Source organism: Lissotriton helveticus, chromosome 1_2 (assembly GCF_964261635.1).
Source record: "Lissotriton helveticus chromosome 1_2, aLisHel1.1, whole genome shotgun sequence".
Classification (NCBI taxonomy): domain Eukaryota; kingdom Metazoa; phylum Chordata; class Amphibia; order Caudata; family Salamandridae; genus Lissotriton; species Lissotriton helveticus.
The window spans coordinates 317,532,973-317,555,378 of record NC_136058.1 but is presented as its reverse complement, the minus strand read 5'-3'; the positions used below and the strand labels follow the sequence as shown (position 1 = coordinate 317,555,378).

Sequence of the window (22,406 nt, the reverse complement as noted above, 5' to 3'; positions counted from 1 at the left end):
TCCACAGAATCACTGACGCACCCACTCACACCCCTATCTAACGTTTCATACACTTAATCCCACACAGCCATTCACAGACCTATTCCAGTACTTACACCCACACCCACACTCACACTCACTGATTCATAGATCTACAGGCACATCTACTCACTGACCCATACAGCCACTCATACACCCACCCTCTCACACACTAATACAGCCATTAACATATCTACTCATACACCCTTACAGCCACTTTCCCACTGAGTCAGTCACCCATAGAGCTACTCACACACATAGTCACTCACACATGTGGTCAGTCACACAGCCGCTTACCCATACAGATACACATACTTACTCATACAGGTACTAAAACGCGCTCATTATCCGAAACGGTCACTGACACAAGCCTGTATTTCAAGCTCCTTGATATTAATTGTTATAACATAGGGAGCTAATTAAAATGTCTTTACATAAGGCCAAGAGAATAACATGGTTTTCCCCTCCAGATATTAAGTTTGAGAGTGCATCTGGGTGAGCTTAAGATGCAAACACAGTTTATATGAACCACTGTCCAGCCCGCAATGTACATTTTTGTTTAGAGGATCAATTTCTCATGAGTGACATCCAAGTTATATCATGGATAAGGGCATGGATGTCAGTGTGAACCTTGAAAACTCAATGTTGTTCTCACAGCTGTAGTATATAGTGTATTGTGGGTCAATCCTGTAATTTCTATAAAACACTCCTCTTAATGCCATTTTGCTTTTCGTTGGTATCTAATTGTGCTGTGATGTTCATTAATCCTTATCTCTACCGATCTTGTGGTCACACCTACATAGAACCTTTTACACAGACATTGAATAACGTATACGCAGTTGTTTGTATTAAAATTCATATGGCCCCATAATTTCCTAAGTCATCCGCTTTGGTCGTTTCTGTCAGGTGGCAAACGTTACTATCATCACAGGGGTAAGGTCCCCTTATTTTGGGAAAGCCCAATAACAGTGTACATGACTGAGTCGGATTAGACTTCCGCCTGGTTTTAGAATGTTCAGCTTCTTACTGATGATGTTTTTATGTCATTGGATCTTAGAGATTGTACTTATTGGTTAACTTAAACCTAAGGTGAGTGGTTCTTGCGAATCACTTGATTTTCCAGCTCCTCCTGCAGGACTAAATCACCGTACTCTGTTAGGGAGGACTAGCCACCATTTGTGTCTCAATGGAAAGTGTGACAATTCTTCTTAGAATGTAAAAAACTGTCCACCTTTCTATATTTTAACAATGCCGTTTTTTCAAGAAATATTTTCCACGTGTAAATTATCTGTTTTCTTTCTATTCTGCAGCAAAACAATCACATCTAGAAAGTCTGAATGGCACAGAGAGCCATAGAGAGTCCGGAGGCAAGATGAATTTTACTGAAAAGATCTACTTCGGAAAATGCTGCAGAATGCAAAAGAGGGAAAGACACTTTGCTTGCAATGTGTGTGAAAAAAGATTTAACAATAAGGCACTTCTTGTGAGTCACAAAAAAGTACACGAATTACATGCCAGCCTCAGGCCATATCCCTGCAAAAAGTGTAAAAAGTGTTTTACTCAAAAGGCAATTTTTTTACAGCATCTAAGAACACACATTGGAGAGAGGCCTTATCAGTGCACTGTGTGTGAAAAGAGCTTCAATCAAAAGAGATTTCTTCACCAGCATCAACGTATACACACAGGAGAAAAGCCCTATAGCTGCACTGTGTGTTCCAAGCGCTTTACTCATAAGGGAACCCTTGTACGGCATCAAATCGTACACACAGGAGAGAGGCCTTATCATTGCATTCTGTGTGAGAAGAGCTTCAATCAAAAGTCAAGTCTCCTACAGCACCAAATAATACACACCGGAGAGAAGCCTTATAGCTGCGCTGTGTGTTCAAGGTGCTTTGCACATAAGGGATCCCTTGCGCGGCATCAAAGCGTACACACAGGAGAGCGACCTCATCACTGCACTGTGTGTTCCAAGGGCTTTTCTGATAAGGGAACCCTCGTACGACATAAAAGTGTACACTCAGAAGAGAAGCCTTACTGCTGCACTGAGTGTGAAAAGAGCTTTCCTCGAAAGTCAGCTCTTTTACAGCATCAAAGAACACATACACAAGAGCGGCTTTAACATTGGGCGAAATGTAAGTAGAGATTTACTCAAAGGCTCTTTTTTATCACCAAAGATTACACACAGGAGAGAGGCCGTATCACTGCACTGGCTGCGAGAAGAGCTTTATTCGAAAGGCACATCTTCAATGGCAGCAAAAGAGTGCCTTATCACTGCACAGGCTATGCCAAGAACTTCACTGAAAAGGAAATTTTCTACAACACCAATTAATACAAAGAAGATAGATCTATTTTCACTATAACAATCTTTTTTCCTGTTCACCTCAATCACTGCAACTCAGTATTCTGTCCTGTTAACCTGATAATTCACTGTTAATCTATATTTTTACCTGATTGCCCCATATACCAAAAATAACTCTAGGTTTTATACTGTAGATCCTGAAATGTACAGTTTTGCTGGAATGTTGTAACTTAGCGGGTGCTCATAGTGAAAAATGCATAATAGCTTGTTCAGTTGTTGGATAAATATTCATAGTCACACACTTTTTTCTATGTACCACAGCAGGTTGGAGGCTCCATTCATCTTCCACTGTTCTACAAGCAGGTATTTAAGGCAATTCTTTAAATATCAGAAATGGCTGTATAGTCCAGAAAAATCTTTCACACTCTTAGGAGATTCCTTTCTTTTCCTGCAGAACTTACTCCCTGCTGTTCCTTTCCTAACCCTCCCCGCCCCTTTCCTGGCTCTGCCGCTACTCTACCGCTGCAGTCGGAGGTGCCTGGAGGTGGCCTCTGTTGGGCATCTCCTACTCCTGAGGACAGCGACTACTCCTGATCAATAACAACCCTACGTATTGAACCCTCATGAGTGGCACTATCTCTTGAGAGGAAGTGGTGAAGGTCTTACCATAGTTTAACAAGACCTTGCTGTCGCTTGGTTAGCGGCAGCAGCTTTTGCTAAGAGGGTCACTCAAATGCAACACAGGAACCCAGTCCGATCATGAATCTATCATTTCTCAGGTACAGAGATGCAGGTTTTTCCAAGTCCACCTGTACAACCTCCATTTGTGGCTCCTGATAAATCTGTATTAATGCCTAAGGAAGTCCACCTGTCTGCTCTGAAGAGATTTATTGGACACACAAAAGCCCAAATCTACTTAACCCAGGTGCAGTTGCAACCTGTGAGTTTTCCAGTCTGGGGTAGCAGGTTTAATCTCTTGTTTGGGAGGAGACACTGCTTTATGGACAGTGCTGTTAGTGAGAGAGGATAAACCCCTCTTGTGAACTGGAATGACTCTTGATCTGAATTTGAGAAGATTGTGGATTGATGATCAACCATGTTGTCAGCCGACACCGTACTGCTGGGCCTACAACAAGGAAATCAAGACTGTACAGCATATCTCACCTAATTCAGTTGGCTGGAGGCAGAGACCTTGTGACTGGAAGAATAGAGGGCAGCGGTTTTATTTTATCAGGGTCTTGATGGTTAGGCCATAGGCTTCATAAGAGAAAAGGTGACTGAAGAAAGTTTTAGAGGAATTCAGGGTACAGAGAAAGAGATCTCGCTTGTAAGAGAGAGCAGCTCTGAACCCATCGAAATCTAAAGCTTTCAAGTTGCTTTTTCTAAAGAAGAAAAATATGCAAATAGTTGAAATACTCAGTGCCTATATTGTGGTAGGAAATAATAGTTTGTAAAAGAGTGTCTGTTAACCCAAAAGGTGAAATCATTGGAAGTTACAGAAAGACATTTGTCATAGGAAAACTAAGAACCTTGATGCAGGCTGAAGGGGCCCCCTCTGGGAAGTCCCTTCTCTTTGTCCAGGTAGAGCACAGGACATTGAGACACACTCGTTTATCCCTCGATGCTTCAGTCCGCTGTTCTGATTTGTAGTATGACAGATTCAGGGGCTACTGGTCATTTCTTTGATTTACAGACATTGAAGCATCCGTCCATACCAGCACTGACCGAAGAAACCTCTGAACCAATAAATGCTGTTGATGGTATGGAATTACCTTCAGGATCTGAGGCTGCACATACTGTCACAGAGACCCTTTAGTACAAGGCTTAAGATGAAAAACACAATCTGTGCACCCGCTTCAATGTCACTGCTTCCCCTCAGTGTGGAGTTATTTTAGAAATTCTACTGGTATTCACTCACAACCCTAGTTTAGATTGGCAGTCCAGAACAACAACCCATTGTAAATTGCCAATCTAGAACAACAATCCTAGTATAGATTGACAGTCCAGAACACCAACCCATCGTAGATTGGCAGTCCAGAACTACAATCGTAGCATAGATTGGCAGTCTAGAACAATAATCCTAGCATAGATTGGCAGTCTAGAACAACAACCTTAGTATAGATTGGCAGTCTAGAACAACAACCCATTGTAGATTGGCAGTCTAGAACAACAGCCCTGGTATAGATTGGCAGTCTAGAACAGTTTATTTTCATCTAGACTTTTCTGTAAACCCTTGTTTTTATAAAGAGAGTCCACCTCTGTTGTATGCTTTGGTGCAGTTATACTCTGTCCACTCAAAGACACGTACCTTGTATCTATGCATAGCTTTCAGATATATTTGATGAGGAAATGGAGGAGCTGTTTCCGGCCCACCAACAGCCTGACTGTCAGGTAGACCTGGTTCCTGGAAGTGGTATTCCAAATGATTGGGTCTATGCATTGACTGACACTGGCCATGAAACCTCCAGCCTACTTAAATCAATACTTGGTCACTGGGTTCATTAAACCCACTGGATCTCCTTCACCTTTGTGCTGTGGACTTTGTTTACAAGTGGATTGCAGGACGCAGTTGTCCTGCAAGGGACAACAGCTGCCACGTGTTGAGCGAGAGAGAGCCCTGAACAAGGCAGGAAGGCCCCGTATATCTGATAAGCGAACCTTCCTCTCTATGTGCTTACCTTCCCTTCTTTCTTTTAACACTCACATACATCTCAAGCCACTACAGGACGAGGATATTGTGTTCTAAGCAGAACTGATCCATGGTCCTTGCGACGCCTTTTGTGTCCAATATTTTTCTTTGAACAGCCTGCTGTGCTACCAGTTATGTATATAAGAAGCGGATCTTCTTTGTTATGAGGGTCTCTTGGTTCCTTGTAACAAGAGCTACTCCTAGCATCGTATGTGTTGTAATAAAAACTCTTCGTCACTTGGAGATTCAAATTGCGCAATGGAACTTTCCATCCATACATAGAATAATGTGCATTAAACTCCTGACTTTGATTCGTTGTATGCGAGATCAGATTAACAACACTAATATTTGTACTAAACATGATATAAGTGGGATATATTCACTGGTCAGGAGAGATGGGAGACCAATGTAATGCAGAGTTTAAATGTGTTATGTTTGAATACCGCATATTGCTGTTTTCGTTATGTAATGCCCTGGAGGTTTTCGATTATTGTTTTAATTATGTTATTACTTGACTTCCGTGGACACTTTAACATTGTCTAAATTGATTATAATATAATGTATTCATCTGATGCACGAAATTGCATTAACACCTATCAGCAGTTTTGTCTGCCTTACAAAAAACATGTGTTTTACAAGCTCATAAAGTGTGGTTTCCATGTGACCGAAGTAGAGTTCCTTGAGGGAATTCTGACACCATCTGGCATTAAAATGATGCTGGAATGGTGCACATTGGCCAGCCCTAATAACTGTTTTTTGAGATTCACTGACATCTACAGATGATTTATTGACCATGTCTTACGTCATTGCACCAATTACAAGCATTCTTAGAGCACCTTTATTTTGGTCTGCAGAAGCAGAAAAGGTATTTTGCCATTTAAGGCCAGCATGACTTGATCTTGTGTCAACCCTTCCTAACCCAGCTCTCTCTTTCATAGCTGACGCTTCAGATATAGCTGTAAAAGTGATAATGAGACACATGGTCAGTTGCACCCTGTTGCTTATATATCTTGAACACTAAATTCTGTTGAAGTAAGTTATACCATGGCTGATAAAGAATCATTGGGCATCAGGCAGGCTTTTTATCGAAGGTGACATTATCTTCTTGGCACAAACACACATGACTGTCTTTACTGGTCATCATAATTTGCAGGTCATTCACTCTGCCCGAATAGTTTTCCAGGGCACTTGTGATGGTTAGTATTTTCTTGCTAAATTCCATTCTGTTGTCATGACACAAAGAACAGAATGTGGGACTCTTTGATAGAGGAGGAAGATCCATGTCTCTTGTCTTTGCTGAATCCGCCACCTCCTCAGCTCCATCAGCCATGAAAAATAGGGTTCTGTACAATCAACAGAGACTTAAGAAAACATGTACTGAACCCCAAAGAAAAATACAAGTTACAAGCACAAGAAACAACAAGTTGGACTCTTGCACAAATACAGGTTTCATCCTCAATGTAAAGGACCGTATTTAGTGGAGAAACAAGTGGCCCCACTACCTTACAAATGAGGCTCACACCTCAAAGAGCATGCATCCGGTGTTTGACGCGGCACTACCGAAACACACTCAGTTTAGTCATTGGAATTGACGAGTGCCCAGAATAATTCAAGGACAACTGGAGTGTGAAGTGAAAACAGGTTTTGGAGTGTCAGAAAGAATATGAACCAAAGAGAAAACAGCATCAGCTGTGTTTGCTTCAAGATTGGCAAGAAGGTTTTATAGCCAACTCCCGAGCAAACCTAATACAAGAAAGATGTAGAGGCGGGAGTAGCGTCAAGATGTCCTATCAGAGGACTCCTGACATAGGGACCAAAGGACAACATCACACAGTCACTCATCAAGTGTCTGTGATCTCCACCGTCAGATGCAATCTGCTGAAAAATATCAGGAACACAGTTACACACTGCAATGCGCTATTAGAGCGTCAAGTCCCAGAATCCTTAGTGCATTGACCATTGTGGGCAGCTCTCTGAGTAAAAGACACACCCGGTTTGTCATGCTTGTTATTGTGAATCTGCAAAAAGAAGGCAGGGTCTTCCGTGCGACCTCTGCTTCCAACAAGAAATGAAGAGAATGAGTAATGATGATTTCCAGCGCGGCTTGAGGGTTTGAGTACACTTTGGGTTTTGATCCTGCTGTTGGTGGCTGCTTCACCAGAGTGTCAATTGTTGCCAAGTTGTTTTCTATGTATATATGTTAACATTAAGTTGCAGCTGGGCTGTATTCTGACAACTGTTTTTGGAAAAATATATGAAAAGACAAGAAATGTTCAATAATGTTGTGCTTATGGACGAGTAAGTGTTGATCCATATGTGAAATGACCTGCCTAATGAAAGTCTTTATTGTTGTGAAAAAAATGGTTGTTCTCAGAGAATTCATCTGACTTTCACCCAGCAGCTGTGAAATTTTCACCAAATAAAAACTGAGGCAGAATGTGTCATGGTATTTAGATGTGTTAGAGTATCTGCAGGATGAAGTTGACAGCTGCCTAATGTTGTGCCTTTCAAGGAGTTTGTGGAAAGCAGTTTCACTACAGTTTTCCTGGTACGTTGAGTTAGTGGGGTCACCCGGTGAACCCTACTTAATAACTTGTCCAATTGCTACAATTGTTGTACAATATTTCTGTTTCGTAACACAAGCGTTCCTGCAAAGGTGTTGCCCACGTGCAATACAATACATGCATCAAATTGATTATGATCAGTTTATAATAAACAGCACTCTACATGAGAGTGGCAGTGACATACTTCTTCCATTTTCTAAATATTAGTACCTCTCCTGTCAATCAGCCGCGTCTTTCATCTGAGTCCACCTCGAGCTGTCTGGCCTCGGGTTCCAGAACACAAGTTCCTTTGCTGAAACTCCACCTCCCTGACCGTATATTCCAGGTCTGCTGACCAGGCCCCTCTGCTCCCTCTGCTCCCAGCACCATTGGTCCAAGGTCTTTCAGAATCCCTGTCCTGTAGCTGGTTACAGCTCCCATGTCACCCTTCCTTCCTCAGCTCAGTCCATGCCTGTGCAAAGGCTGCTCTCCAGTCTCACTGCAAACCGTATCAGTTATCCCTGCACAGAGCGCTATCATGTCCAACATTTGTGTAGCAAAATAATAATTTCCTAAGAGAAAGAATACAAAAGCAATAGAGAATTTAAAACCATTATAAATTTGACTTGCACAACTCTATTAATGATGACACATTTTTATCCCTTAGCAGATTAAACCGATAAATGGCCGTCACTCTGTCAGTTGTCCATTTAATCTCATAAATCAGTGTAACTCTGATCTTTAGGTCTTTTGACTCCATTTGTCACTGTAACAATCTGTTTAAGGCATATGTGCTGTAGAGACGCATATTTTGCATACTCCTGCCATCTAGTGTTGGGTCCGGATGTTTGCAATTTGTTTTTCTTCGAAGAAGTCTTTTCCAGTCATGAGGTAAGGTGACGCCTCCTTTCGGTGATAGCTCTTGGGCATCCACTCCATTGTTAGATTGTTTCCTTTCCGCTATCGGTTTCGGACGTGGTTTGCGGTGCTCCGGTTCGAAACCGTTCTTCGGGATTCCCATGTTGCGCAACACACTGTACCCTCGTTGGAATTGTTTAGTATGCGTTTCACCATTCTCTGCGTGTCGAAAAATAGGAAACTCTCTGTTTTCGGCTGGTAACAATTTCAAAGGCAGAGGTAAATGCACACCTTCATGTACCTCTCCATTTCCCAATAAACAGTGACTTGCCTACAATTCCCCCAGATCATTTTCCACCTGTCAGGGGAAGACTATAACAATTCTTTCCCATTTGGCAATCAATTTCATCAGACAAATGGGTATTCAACATTATCCAACATGATTATTGCCTGGAGCTTACCAGCAATCCTCCCAATATTCTACCTCACACTCACAAACTGTTGTTACAATACCAAAAACTTCTCAATCAAGAAGTGCAAGCTCTTATAACAAAAGGATCTATAAAACCAGTCCATTACAACACCACAGGCCAGCAGTTTACTCACTGTACTTCCTAATACTCAAAAAGGATGTGTCCATACAACCAATATTAGATTTCAGAACGTTAAGTCTATACATACTGTGCGGCGAACTCTGTAACTTCTTAGCCGCGACAGGCCCTGTGACGCACTTATTCGGTGATGCGATGGCAACCTCTGTGGCGGCGAAATGCTTCTCCGGTGATACGACATGCTTCGCCGGTGATGCGACAGCAAACAGCTGCAGTGGCGGCACGCTTCTTCAGCGATGCTACAGCAACTGCTGCAGCAGCGACATGCTTCTCCTCGTTGCGTCGCGCTTCCAGCTCCCAGTGACACCCGGTCTTCTCAGAGGGCCTAAACAACAGTAGGCATCTCTCTGCAAGTAGAATTCCCAGCAAGGAAATTCATGGGGAGCTGGTGGTGAAGTCTTGTATCCCTGAGACTTCTGGCAGGAGGCAAGTACAGTTCAAGCCCCTGGAGATTCTTCTTCAAGATTTTGAAAAGTTCACAAAAGTCCTTTTCCCCTTTCCTTGGCAAATAAAGTAACCTCTGCAAGCCAACCCAGAAATAGCAAAGCATCACAGGGGCAGTCTCCTCCTTCGGCTTCCTTGGTTCTTCTCCTTGGCAAAGGTTCACCTTGATTCCCAGAAGTGATCTAAAGTTCTGGGGTCTGGGCCCCAATATTTATACCAGTAAATCCTTTGAAATCTGTGTTGTAATCTTGTGATACAATAATTCAAATAATCCAAGTATAGTTGGTACTGGTTTAATGTTGATAGCACAGTACTCTCTTCTTCCAGTCCCAGCAGAATAAATGCTAGTACAATCTATTCACAGATAAACAATTCCAAAAGGGAATCTTTCAATACATGCATGTGCATAGAACAAATGAATATTGTCTTAAAAGGGAAATACAATATAATAATCTTAAAAGCGAAACAATACAGAAAAGAATGAATTGAATATGTTACACATTTCCTCTCTTAAGATTTTGAATAGCATAAAGGCATACATTTAGAAACTCGTCTAACATTCCAGACTTTACCATCTTGGGTAACAACACTGTTACGATTTACTTTCACAATTTTAATTGGTTTTCCAAATTTAATATCACCTTTAGAGATAAAACCAGGTTTGCGAATCCTCACCCAATCATCACACTTAAACATTGGTACTCTAACCTTCATCCGAACATCATAGTCATTTTTGATTTTGTTTTGCTTCATTTCAACTTTATGAGCTACATCAGCAACATCAACTATAACTTCATGAGGAATAGTATTCTTCTTAAACCACCATGTACACAATTTAGACGTGGGATCCCTACCTCTTAACAATCGAAAAGGAGAAATCTCAGTAGTCGAATGAGGCGTTATCCGATATAACCATAGTCTCTCTCTTAACTTTTCTCTCCACAAATTACCAAAAGTGCGAGCCCAAAGAATATCTTGTTTGAGAACTCTGTTGTATCTCTCAACTTGTCCGTTCCCTTGTGGTTCATACAATGCAGTAGTGACATGTTTAATACCATAATCTTTAAAGAAATCTAACATTTCTGACGATTTAAACTGTACACCATTGTCAGAAATCATCTTCTCTGGCAAAGAGTTCTTTCAAAAATAATATCACATTATGTGAATTTGGATGGGAAATGAGCTTGACCTCTGGCCATTTAGAGTGGTAGTCAACAACCACAATGGCAAACCTACACTCCACAGGTAAAAAATTGAAAGGTCCAGAAATGTCAATACCCAATTTTTGCCATGGATACTCTGGCCACTTTACAGGTATTAAAGGAGCTGGACTACATTTGCAAGCCTTGTCACTTTCTATAAAATCTGAACATTCTCTCACAAACGTATCAACAAACCTATCTACCCCTGGCCACCAGAAATTTGATCCAATCAACCTCTTCATAGATGACATAGCCATGTAACACTCATGACTAAGTTTTAAAATTGAATCACGAATTCCAAAAGGTGGAACACACTTTCCTGCTTTAAAAATCAAATCACCTTCAACAGCTAACTCCTCATTAACATTCAAATATGGTATGAGATCTGCAGACACTTCACACTTAGGGGGCCAACCCTTCTTGATATAGCCTCTTACTAGGCACAGTGAAGTGTCCTCATCCATATTTTTCCTCCACACCTCTTCAGATATCAACCTAAAGTTCTTAGAAACAGACTCGGTAATACTAACCACAACTTCATCATCACTGTGTTCATCAATACCGTGACATGGCAGTCTGGACAAACAGTCCGCAGTTACATTCAATTTTCCTGGAACATACTCAATGTCAAAATTGTACTCTTGGAGGCGTGACATAAGTCTGGCTATACGAGCAGTAGCTTTAGTCCCACCACCAGGTGACAAAATACCGACCAAAGGTTTATGGTCAGTTCTTAACACGAACCTTGCACCCCAAATATAATTCCGAAAATGTTCCACCGCCCATACACATCCCAAAAGTTCCTTCTCAATAACAGCATATCCTCTCTCTGTGATAGTGAGCGTACGAGATTCAAATGCCACATTCCACTCTTCCTTTCCAGATCGTTGTGACAACACACAACCTAAACCATAAAGGCTAGCATCTACTGTCAACAAACATAACTTATTAAGACAGAAAGGTCTAAGAGTAGGAGCCGCAACCATGTCAGCTTTTATACTATCAAACGCACTTTGCTGCCTACTACCCCAAACAAATTCCACATTTTTCCTAGCAAGTTCTCTAATGGGTTCCATTTTAGTGGCAAAATCTTTGATGAATTTGCTGTAATACTCGCAGAGACCTTAAAATGACAGCAACTTGTATTTACTATCAGGTGCAGGAGCTGTACTAATTGTGGAACCTCCTGAGGCTTGAGCCGGGAGTAGCGCGAACTGCGTTTTTAAAACTGCTAATTGCTTTGTGTGTGTTTTTTAACCATTTGCACTCACCGCCCTTGAGCACCACGCTCTTGCCACGAACCCCCCTCTGACAGCTGAGCATAACGCTGCCACCGGCGAGTGTTTGTTTCCCTGCCGCCATTGACCAGGACACAGGCCACGCCCACCTGGGTAGGCCACGCCCACCTTCCTCTACACATAAGGCAAGCTCGTCCGCGCCGAGTCCGGGCCAGGGGCCACGTCCCCTACATCTCATGCCAAACCGACCATAGCCTACAGCGCGGACGCTCTTCATGGCATGAGGTCCTCGGGACCGGTCTGTGAAATGTATCGCTATGAGGCAACGTCTCTTCCAGCCATTTGCCCAAAATGCAATGTCCCTCTTAACCTGTGGCAGACCAAAACCCCGAAGCAGGAATACTGTATGTTTCTACTAAACTGCAGATCCCTGCCAAAACATAAGGTGGAAATTTCTTTCCTATTGGAAGAGCGTATACCGGACGCAGTGTTTCTCTCTGAAACATGGCTGATGTTCGATTCCGACCCTGCCGTTGTAACCTCCCTCCCCTCGGGTTTTCAAATCATTCGACATGATCGTCCGGAGGGTAGAGGTGGAGGGCTAGCAATTATATTTAAAGAACAATATCACTGCAGACTCATCCCGGAAACCATCCCAGATTGTGAGAGCCTAGCTTTCTCGCTGGAGTTTTCTCCCAACCACTGTTTCTCGGGCACATTGATATATCGCCCACCTGGCCCACCTAAACAATTTCATAATCTCCTACCAGTAATTGTGGCGCCACGCATTAGCGCTGCCGCCAACTATACTGTGTTAGGCGACTTCAACTTTCATTTTGACTCACTGCTGGATCCCACGGCTACTACACTAGCCGATGACCTGGCCGCGCTGCAACTTATCCAACGAGTAAAAACATCGACCCATGTGAAGGGACACCTGTTAGATCCAGTGTTCAGTAACTGTGAGGACTTTGTGGTCGGGCTTCCGCTCCCCCTCCCATGGACTGACCACTCTCTGGAACCCTTTACTTGGCTTACCCAGAAACCCATTCCGGTAAAACCGACGATAAGACATGCCAGATCTTGGGCACGGATACCAACAGATGACTGGAAAAATAAACTTATGAAAGAACTTCCCCCTAATAATGAGGATCCATGTCTGGCAAACCAGGCCTACGAAAACTGGATCCTGCACTCTCTCGAAACCATCCTCCCCCTTAAGAAATTAACGGTAAAACGTCTCTATAAAACAGCACCTTGGTACTCGGAGGCCCTCAGGAATAAAAAGCGCCAATGCCAGAAAACTGAAAGAAAATGGCGTATAGACTACTCCATGGAGGAAAAGACTCGATATCGAGAGGAAATAAAAGCCTACAAAAAGGAAGTAAAAGCTGCTCAAGCGGCATACTTCTCTGACAAGATCCTAGCTGCAAAATCTAAACCTAGGGAAATCTTTCAAACTCTGCAAAAACTTACAAAACCCCCTCCCCCAAGTGCTTTGGAGGAAAAGTCTGTTTCCCAATGCAATGACTTGGCTGAATTTTTCTCAGCCAAAGTAAATAAAATATATGCTTCCTTCCCCTGCACTACCACTCCTCTGTTAATTCAGGATAAAACCAGGGCGACAGACTCCGTTCCAGTCTCTCCACCCATGCTTGACCACTTTCCTTGCATGGATCTCGAAGTTTTAGAGTCCATGGCCCGGAAAGTAAAATCTGGATCTCCAACTGACCCGGCACCCCCTGAAGTCATGCTGCTAGCATCTCAGACTGTCTTACCAATCATCAAGAACCTTCTAAACGCCTCTATCGCCTCTGGCATTGTCCCTCCTGCCTGGAAACGGGCGATGGTCTGAGCGCTGATAAAGAAGCCCAACTTGGACCCATCAAACTTTGGCAACTATCGTCCTATTTCCCTGCTCCCCTGGGTGAGTAAAATCGTGGAGAGGTACGTCAATCTCCAGCTGGTCAGCTTTCTTGAAGATAACCAGCTGTTAGACACCACCCAGACAGGGTTCAGACCTAAGCACGGAACAGAGTCCGCCCTCCTAATGGTCATCGAGGAGTCCAGGAAAATTCTTGATCAGGGAGGATCAGTGGCAGTGATCCTCCTTGATCTCAGCGCGGCGTTCAACACGGTCAGTCATATCACCTTACTGAACCGTCTTTCGAATGTCGGCATTGTGGACAAGGCCTGGCTCTAGTTAAAATCTTTTCTGAGCAACAGGTCATTCCAAGTGTTTGATGGACAGACAGTGTCTTCTAGCATTCCCCTGAAGTGTGGAGTCCCCCAGGGCTCCTCTTTAAGCCCCGCGCTTTTTAATATCTATATGAGGCCACTGGCTGAGGTAGTTCGTCCGTATGGAGTCAAGATCATATCCTATGCGGACGACACCCAGTTGGTGGTCTCATTAGCGCAGGAGGCTCTCCAGCCACTTTCAGGTGGACTAACGGAATGCCTGGAGGAGGTGAGGTCTTGGATGACTCTGTCATCGTTAAAACTTAATGGTGACAAAACGGAGCTTATGCTCCTGGGCCCTGCCGACCCCACCTTCTTCAACTCACTGTGGCCCACCTGTCTAGGTCCCCCCCCGGCTCCGAAGGATAACATCAAAAGCCTAGGGGTATGGCTGGACAGGAGTCTCTCACTCAACACCCAGGTCACAAAGCTCTCAGCCACCTGCTTTGGATTGCTTAGGACACTGAAGAAAGTTCTTCCTTTGCTCCCAATGGAGGCAAAGCAAATAGCCATACAGGGCCTGATACAGTCACGATTGGACTCCAACAACGTCCTCTATCTGGGTGCACCAGAGTACACCCTAAAGAGACTACAGCTGGTACAAAACTGCGCTGCCCGCACTCTGCTGCAGATCCCTCGCAGACTGTCAGTTAAAGTGGCACTGACCAGCCTTCTTTGGCTCCCAGTGCGTAAGAGAGTCACTTTTAAGGCAATGTGTATTGCTCACCAGGCCTTCTGGGATTCGGGGCCTCTAATTACTCGCAGTCTAGTAAGCCAGTATCGTCCAGGTAGAGACCTGCGCTCTAGCCAGGCTTTTATGGCAACAGTCTCAAGAGTCAAAAGGACTAGATCGGGTGGAAGGACGTTTGCCTTCAACGCCGCCAAGATCTGGAACTCCCTCCCGTCTCATTTAAGATCCAACCCTGACCTCGTCTCCTTCCGCAAACAACTAAAAACACACCTGTTCAATTCTCTTCAATACAACTCAGTTCTCCTTCCCTTTTTCCTGGTATGCAACCTCACTCACCCCACCAACTGGTTCCTCTAGCGCTTGGACGCCTCAGGGCAGCAATGCGCGCTGTTATAAATCCACTTTCGTTCCTTCCTTTTAAAATAGCATCAACCAACGATTTCTGTGGAGATACACCATCCATCGAAACTGTGTGTCCCAAATATTCTATCGTCTTCTGAAACAATTTGCACTTTTTACTCTTAATCGTCAAACCAGACTCGCTCAAAACTCTACATACATTTTTTAAATGCTCACAATGAATTTCATCATCCTTGGAAAAAATGAGAATGTCATCTTGAAAACACTTTACATAATTTCTCATATCCTTAAACAAATGATACATTGATCTTTGAAAAACGGACGCCGCCGAAGCTAACCCAAACGGCATCCGCTTAAATTGGTACAATCCTTGGGGTGTAATGAAAGCCGTTAAATGTCTAGACTCTTTTGTCAATTCAATTTGATGATATGCCGATCTAAGATCGAGAGTAGAAAAGACTGTTGCACCTCCAAGCATGCTTACAACCTCATTTATGTTGGGGAGAGGATGACAATCAGTAACAATATTTGCATTCAGAGCTCTCAAATCAATGCAAAGTCTCAAACTTTTATCAGGCTTACGGGCAAGTACAACTGGAGAAACCCATTCAGACGATACAACCTCTTCTATCACTCCATTATTTAACATCTCCTTGAGAGCATCATTTAATTCCTCCCTGACATTAAGTGGCACTCCTCTAAGTTTTTGCACTACAGGGACAGCTCCTTGTTTGAGCTTAATAGCATGTGCAAAACCCTTCAATCTCCCTAAATTTTCAGAAAATACTTTAGGGAATTCCTTGGCTAACATCTTCCACCGATTGTCACCTTCTATTGTGACAACAGACTCTTCATTAGAAAATGTTTCGTTTGACACTGTGACAGGTTCTTTTCCCCGTGGATTTAACATAATCCCCAATTTCCATTGATCCCTCCAACCAAGTACATCAACACCCTTCTTAGCTACATACAGTTTAATAACAGCAGATCTCCCTTTGAAATAAATAGTGGACTGCAAATAACCAATAAAGTCGATGTTTGAACCATTAAAACACAGAGCATTGATATCTGGAGAAGAGAGATCTTTTTCAGGTAACTTTGAACCATACTTTTCAGAGAAATAATCTCTTGTTATAATGGTTCAGGGAGAACCAGAGTCTGCCATCAATTCAAGGTCTACTTCCATAAAATGTACTAAACATTTTGGTGAATTGAGTACTTCACCATCAACCACTCCAATATTAATCAAAGACACTACCATGCCACCTTCACTCATCATTTCTCCAGCCTTAGAATGTTCACATTGAATACAAGAGATTTCATAAGAAGGATTAGATCTCACACAAGAAACCTCATTTTTCTTGAAATTGCGATCACTATCCTTCTTTTTCTCATCTCTACATGCTTTAGAGAAATGACCAATTCTCCCACATTTGCTGCATTCCTTACCAATTGCAGGACAGAACTTGAAAGATGCGACATGACTATTACTACCACATCTGTAACACACAATTTGATTCCTCCCAACATTCTTATTATTTGGAAAATGACTCTTGGCATTGCTTATGGCACACACATCATCACCAGATTTGTCATTCTTCCCACCTTTAGTGTTCTCTTCAATAGTTTTCATCCATTTATTAGATTGCTCAAAAGCCTTAGCTGTAGATATACTTTCTTTTAACGTAGGATTCCCCAAAATCCATAACTGCTCTTGCGTTTTTTTACACTTTACATTCACTATAATCTGGTCCCTTATCATTTCATCTGTAATCTCCCCGAAATTACATAAAACAACTAATGTCCTCAAAGCAGTTAAAAAATCATCAAAAGTTTCGGAATCTTTTTGTGCCCTGGTGTAAAATGTATAACGGTTAAGTGCAATACTAGTAGTGGGTTTGAATTTTGATTCAACACGTAACATGGCTTCATCAACATTTCCTAAATCCCCAGGTACAGGAGGAAGAGTCCTAAAAATGGCCTGTCCTTCCGACCCTAAGCAATGAAGACAAATATTTTTCTTTCTTTCATTACCCATCCTTTCCCCATCTATAGCCTTAAGGTAAGTTAAAAACTCCTCCTTCCACCTATTCCAAGGTATGGGAGGATCCCCCTTGCTCTGGAGAAATTTCGATGGAGGATCGAACTGCATGGTAATGAATATGTAGAATGACAAATATATGTATAATGTTTATAACTATAGGAACCAATGTAAGTAATATAGATGGTCACACCACTTATTAAAAATATGGTATTTTTTTGGAAAAACAACAAACCAAAATACACTCGCCAGCTAAATGAAGGAAAACAACATTAGTAGACTTAAAATGATGGAATCAAGTCAAGTCAAGTCAAAGGCTTTATTTCGATAAAAAATTATCATAAAAGCTTCACATAAAATTCATAGGTACAATAAAAGAAGCCAAGAATAAAAACAAGTTGCAGAAAAAAAAGCTATACATAGCAATTAATTACACGTAGGTTAAAAGAGAAATTAAACAATTGATTTAAGCCTTTTGGCTCGGATTAACCAAGCCCAAGATAGAAATTTGGCGAGAGCACAAGCATAGGTAGTACGGCTGTCAGACATCAATATACGAATTGCGTCTGAGTGGCACCTAGTGCCCAATTGGCGACAGAGAGGTTTAAGCCATACTTTCCTAGGTAAAATGTACTCTCCACATTCAAACATAAAATGTGCCAGTGTTTCTGGTTTAGCTAGACATACTGGACAAAGCTCAAGAGTTTGTGCAGGCGGTTTCCAGCATGAGGAAAAAGTATACAATGGTAAAATTCCTGCTCTAAATTTAAAATAAAGAGCCCTATCAAAAGGTTTGCCAATAGCATCCAAATAAGGTTCACACGCAACTCCTCTTCACATGCGGGAAAGACCAGGAGTTTGACGGAGGGAGAATTCGGGACTGTCTTGCTCTGGTCTTTGACTGGTTCCAACGGAACAGTCTAAGGGCCAATTCAAGCAAGTACGAGGTTCTATTCTTTGGTTGCGTAGCCGATCCGGAGTGGCAGCATTGGTGGCCGTCTGATATGAGCCCTCCTGCACAGTCTTCCTTGGTAGCAAAAAATCTGGGTGTCAAGCTAGACAACCAGCTGTCGCTGAGAACTCACATTCTGGGTCTGGCTGGCACCTGCTATGGAATTTTGAAAATGCTCCGCAAATTCCTGCCCCTGTTGTCTGAGGAGCACAGGCGGATTACTGTGCAGGCTCTCGTTGGCTCAAGGCTAGACTACGCCAATGCCCTTTTCCTTGGCCTCCCTGATTACCTAGTCCAGCGCCTACAGGTGGTACAGAATTCGGCCGCCCGGGCTATTTTTGGCCTGCGTAGACGAGCCCGAGCCTCCGGGCTGCTACAGGCGTTACACTGGCTGCCCATCCGGAAGCGGATCCAGTTCAAATCCCTGACCCTGATGCACAAAGCCCTGCATGGATCAGGGGCCGGATACCTGCGGCGGAGACTCGCCTTCTATCGACCAGTCCGCTCATTGCGTTCAGAATCCCTTTATAAAGCGGTGGTCCCGCGGGTGAGGAAGGCTCGCGCGGGAGGGCGCTCTTTCAGCTGCAAAGCTCTCCAGCTGTGGAATTCGCTCCCTCTCACGCTTCGCAGCACTGCCAATTTGTTCCAGTTCAGGAAGAGCCTGAAGACCTGGCTTTTTAATCTTTAGGCTGTTCTCACCGTTTTCTGTTTAGATCTTTTCTTGTATTTGCTGTGTTGTGTTATTTTTATCCTGAGCTGCTGGTGGAAAGCGCCGGGACAGTCTTTTCGAGTAGCCGTGCGCTATACAAAAACTTTATAACATAACATAACATAACATTTTGGAGAGTCCTTGAATTTTATGAACTCTTCAGTAAGTCTGCCCATGGAAGCATTAGTATTTCGTTGTAACTTAATCCAGTTCCAATAGAGTTTCTTAAGAACTGCCTTTGGAGGAGAAGATCTATTAGTCCATGAATCATTTAGACCCAAATTGAGTAGCAAGTTTTTGATGTCACTCAGCCATTTAATTTTGTGCCACCCTGCACATGATGGAATCACCAAAGTAATTCTGCGAATATTAGAGCAGTTCCCATCCAAAAGCTCCACAATATCGTTTTCGTGAGCGATTGCCGCGTTGCTATGGCAATTCAAAATGGCCGTCAATGACGTGGTGGATCGTCGCGTAGTGGCACCGCTATGACCAATCACGCTGCACGCTGTCTCTCAATGACGTGGTGCGTCGTCGCGTAGTGACTCCTCTATGACCAATTATGATGCACGCTGTCTCCGTCTTCGTCTCCGTCGTTGCGTGTAGTTCTCGTAGGATAGCAACAGTGGGAATTCCAGAAATAACAACTCTGGACGTCACGCGAAGGTGCGGCCAATACCGAGGGTTTGAAAAATGCCGAAAATCGTAATGTTTTAACAATTATGTGTGGAAAATCCTCGTTTTCAGTCTAATAATCCTTCGGCGTGAATATATGATGTAGAACAGCTTAAAACGATGCAGGAAATAAACTTCCACACGCAGATTGAAATAAAAGTTCAAAAATGCGAGAATTCACTTCAGAAATTACTGCTAATATTAAGAGATATTTCCAATGCAGTCCAAAGTGAATTTTCATATCCAGTGAGCACTCCAAAAGTTCAAATGTTCGTTAAATATCCAAAATTGTACCACTCCTGTGCTGAAATAGAGTAGAAAGGTACTGGTCACCTTCGTCGCCAAATTTGTTGCAATCTTGTGATAAAATAATTCAAATAATCCAAGTATAGTTGGTACTGGTTTAATGTTGATAGCACAGTACTCTCTTCTTCCAGTCCCAGCAGAATAAATGCTAGTACAATCTATTCACAGATAAACAATTCCAAAAGGGAATCTTTCAATACATGCATGTGCATAGAACAAATGAATATTGTCTTAAAAGGGAAATACAATATAATAATCTTAAAAGAGAAACAATACAGAAAAGAATGAATTGAATATGTTACACTCTGAAGGCAGAGCCAACACCAATTCTGTGCAGCTTCCTGGCACGAGGGTGAGGCAACATTGTTGGAAGCAGACCTGGCCTAGGTAGCTGAAAGGAAATCTCCTCCCCTACTCTCTATTCTATGAAAGCTTAGGTCAGTGAAAGGAAATCTCCACCCCCACTCTCTATTCAATGCAGGTCCTATTCAGCCCTGCCCTGACCCATCAGACTGCTGGAGCTAAGACCCTCTCCAGCCTCCTATCACTCACAAACCAGACATGGAATACACAAACATAGCAGAGGCATGCTGGATGGTAAGGCAAGAAAATACCTACTTTCTAAAAGTGGTATTTTCAAACACAGAATGTAAAAATCACCCTCACTAAAAGATGTAGTTTAACTTTCTGAGTTCAGAACTCGAATTTCTACCTAGTTCGATGGGTCAGTTAGGATTATAAGATGTTATAATCAAACTGCCCATTCTGGCCTATGGGAACAGGTAGCCTTGCAAGAGTGAAAAACGAAATTGGCTGTAATTCAATATCAGGACATGCCAGACACATCGGGTCATGCCCTAACTTTTACATACAATGCACCCTGCCCATGGGAGTACCCTGGGCCTTCCTTAGGGATGACTACTATGTAGAAAAGGGAAGGTTTAGGGACTGGCAATTGGGTGCACTTGCCAAGTCGACAGGGCAGTCCCAGACTGCACACAGGCTCTGCAATGGCAGGCCTGAACCATATTTTACAAGCTGCTTCTGTGGGTGGCACAACCAGTGCTGCAAGCCCACCAGCAGCTTTTGGTTTACATTGCATCCTTGAAGCGATGCAACAACGTTGGATGCGATGCGTGCATGCCGGACAGCCGTGCGGCGAACTCAGTAACTTCTTAGCTGCGACAGGGCCTGTGACACACTTATTCGTTGATGCGACGGCAACCTCTGTAGTGGCAAATCTTCTCCGGTGATGCAACACGCTTTGTCGGTGATGCGACAGCGAACAGCTGTGGTTGCGGCACGCTTCTTCAGCGATGCTACAGCAACTGCTGCAGCAGCGACATGCTTCTCCTCGTTGTGTCGCGCTTCCAGCTCCCAGTGACACCCGGTCTTCTCAGAGGGCCAAACAACAGTAGGCACCTCTGTGCAAGTAGAATTCCCAGCAAGGAAATTCATGGGGAGCTGGTAGTGAAGTCTTGTAACCCTGAGACTTCTGGCAGGAGACAAGCACAGTTCAAGCCCTTGGAGATTCTTCTTCAAGATTTTGAAAAGTTCACAAAAGTCTTTTTCCCCTTTCCTTGGCAAATAAAGTTCCCACTGCAAGCCAACCGCAGAAATAGCAAAGCAGCACAGGGGCAGTCTCCTCCTTCAGCTTCCTTGGTTCTTCTCCTTAGCAAAGGTTTGTCTTGATTCCCAGAGTGATCTAAAGTTCTGGGGTCTGGGCTCCAATATTTATCCCAGTAAATCCTTTGAACTCTGAAGGCAGAGCCAAAACCAGTTCTGTGCAGCTTCCTGGCAGGAGGTGGAGACCGCATTGTTGGAAGCAGACCTGGCCTAGGTAGTGAGGTGCTTCATTGGGGAACCATTGGAGGACACTGAGGAGCCCCTGAGTAGCACATTGAGTCTGGTCCTGCTGAGCTGTACCATCAGATGCCTGAGTGAAGGCATCATGGGATATACCGGGAGAGTTCCCAGTCGACGACTGTCGCAGGCACATCCCCTGGAGACATTGCCTGGGGCTCAATACGTGTGGTGGCGGACTATAGCCTAGCCGTATTGAGCTTAGTGTATTTACGGGACCATCCACTCGCCAAGAACAGGCACGTAGGCCGATGGTCTGGGCCTAGTCAGTGATGCCCCGGAACATAGCATCTCTGTCCTGTCTGGTATAGCACTGCCTTGCTGCGGTATAGATTTATGATATCATAGTTTGAACCTCGGCTCTGTAGTTTCTTTGCTCGGGGACATTGACCACCAGTGTCCACTTGCGTTGTGACTAGGGATCCTGAGACTGTTCCTATGGCTTAACACTTTGTAGTGCCCTGGCCTATATTGTGTATGGAGGATCACAGAGTGCTCCCATTGATAGCGTTTCCAGCGCATACAACCCTGGAGCTGCTCGCTGCCTCGCCTACTCTCCTATGGGGCTACTCCTACGATTGGCTTCCTTAGCCCTGATTCACTCACCGTACTGGAACCGGCGGAGCGGGGATCATGACGACCACAAGGAGAAAAAAGAACGGTCCGTGC

General features: G+C 43.5%; 1 protein-coding gene across 1 annotated transcript in view; it reads left to right on the top strand.

The window, feature by feature from the left end:
• Nucleotides 1-7,468, top strand: part of LOC144802527 (uncharacterized) — a 95,712-nt gene extending 88,244 nt beyond the window's left edge. The window contains exon 5 of the mRNA XM_078671814.1: nucleotides 1,329-7,468. Coding sequence (XP_078527940.1) covers nucleotides 1,329-2,137 — 809 coding nt within the window. The 3' untranslated portion in view covers nucleotides 2,138-7,468. The remainder of the gene's footprint in view (nucleotides 1-1,328) is intronic.
• The last annotated feature ends 14,938 nt before the right edge of the window (nucleotides 7,469-22,406 follow it).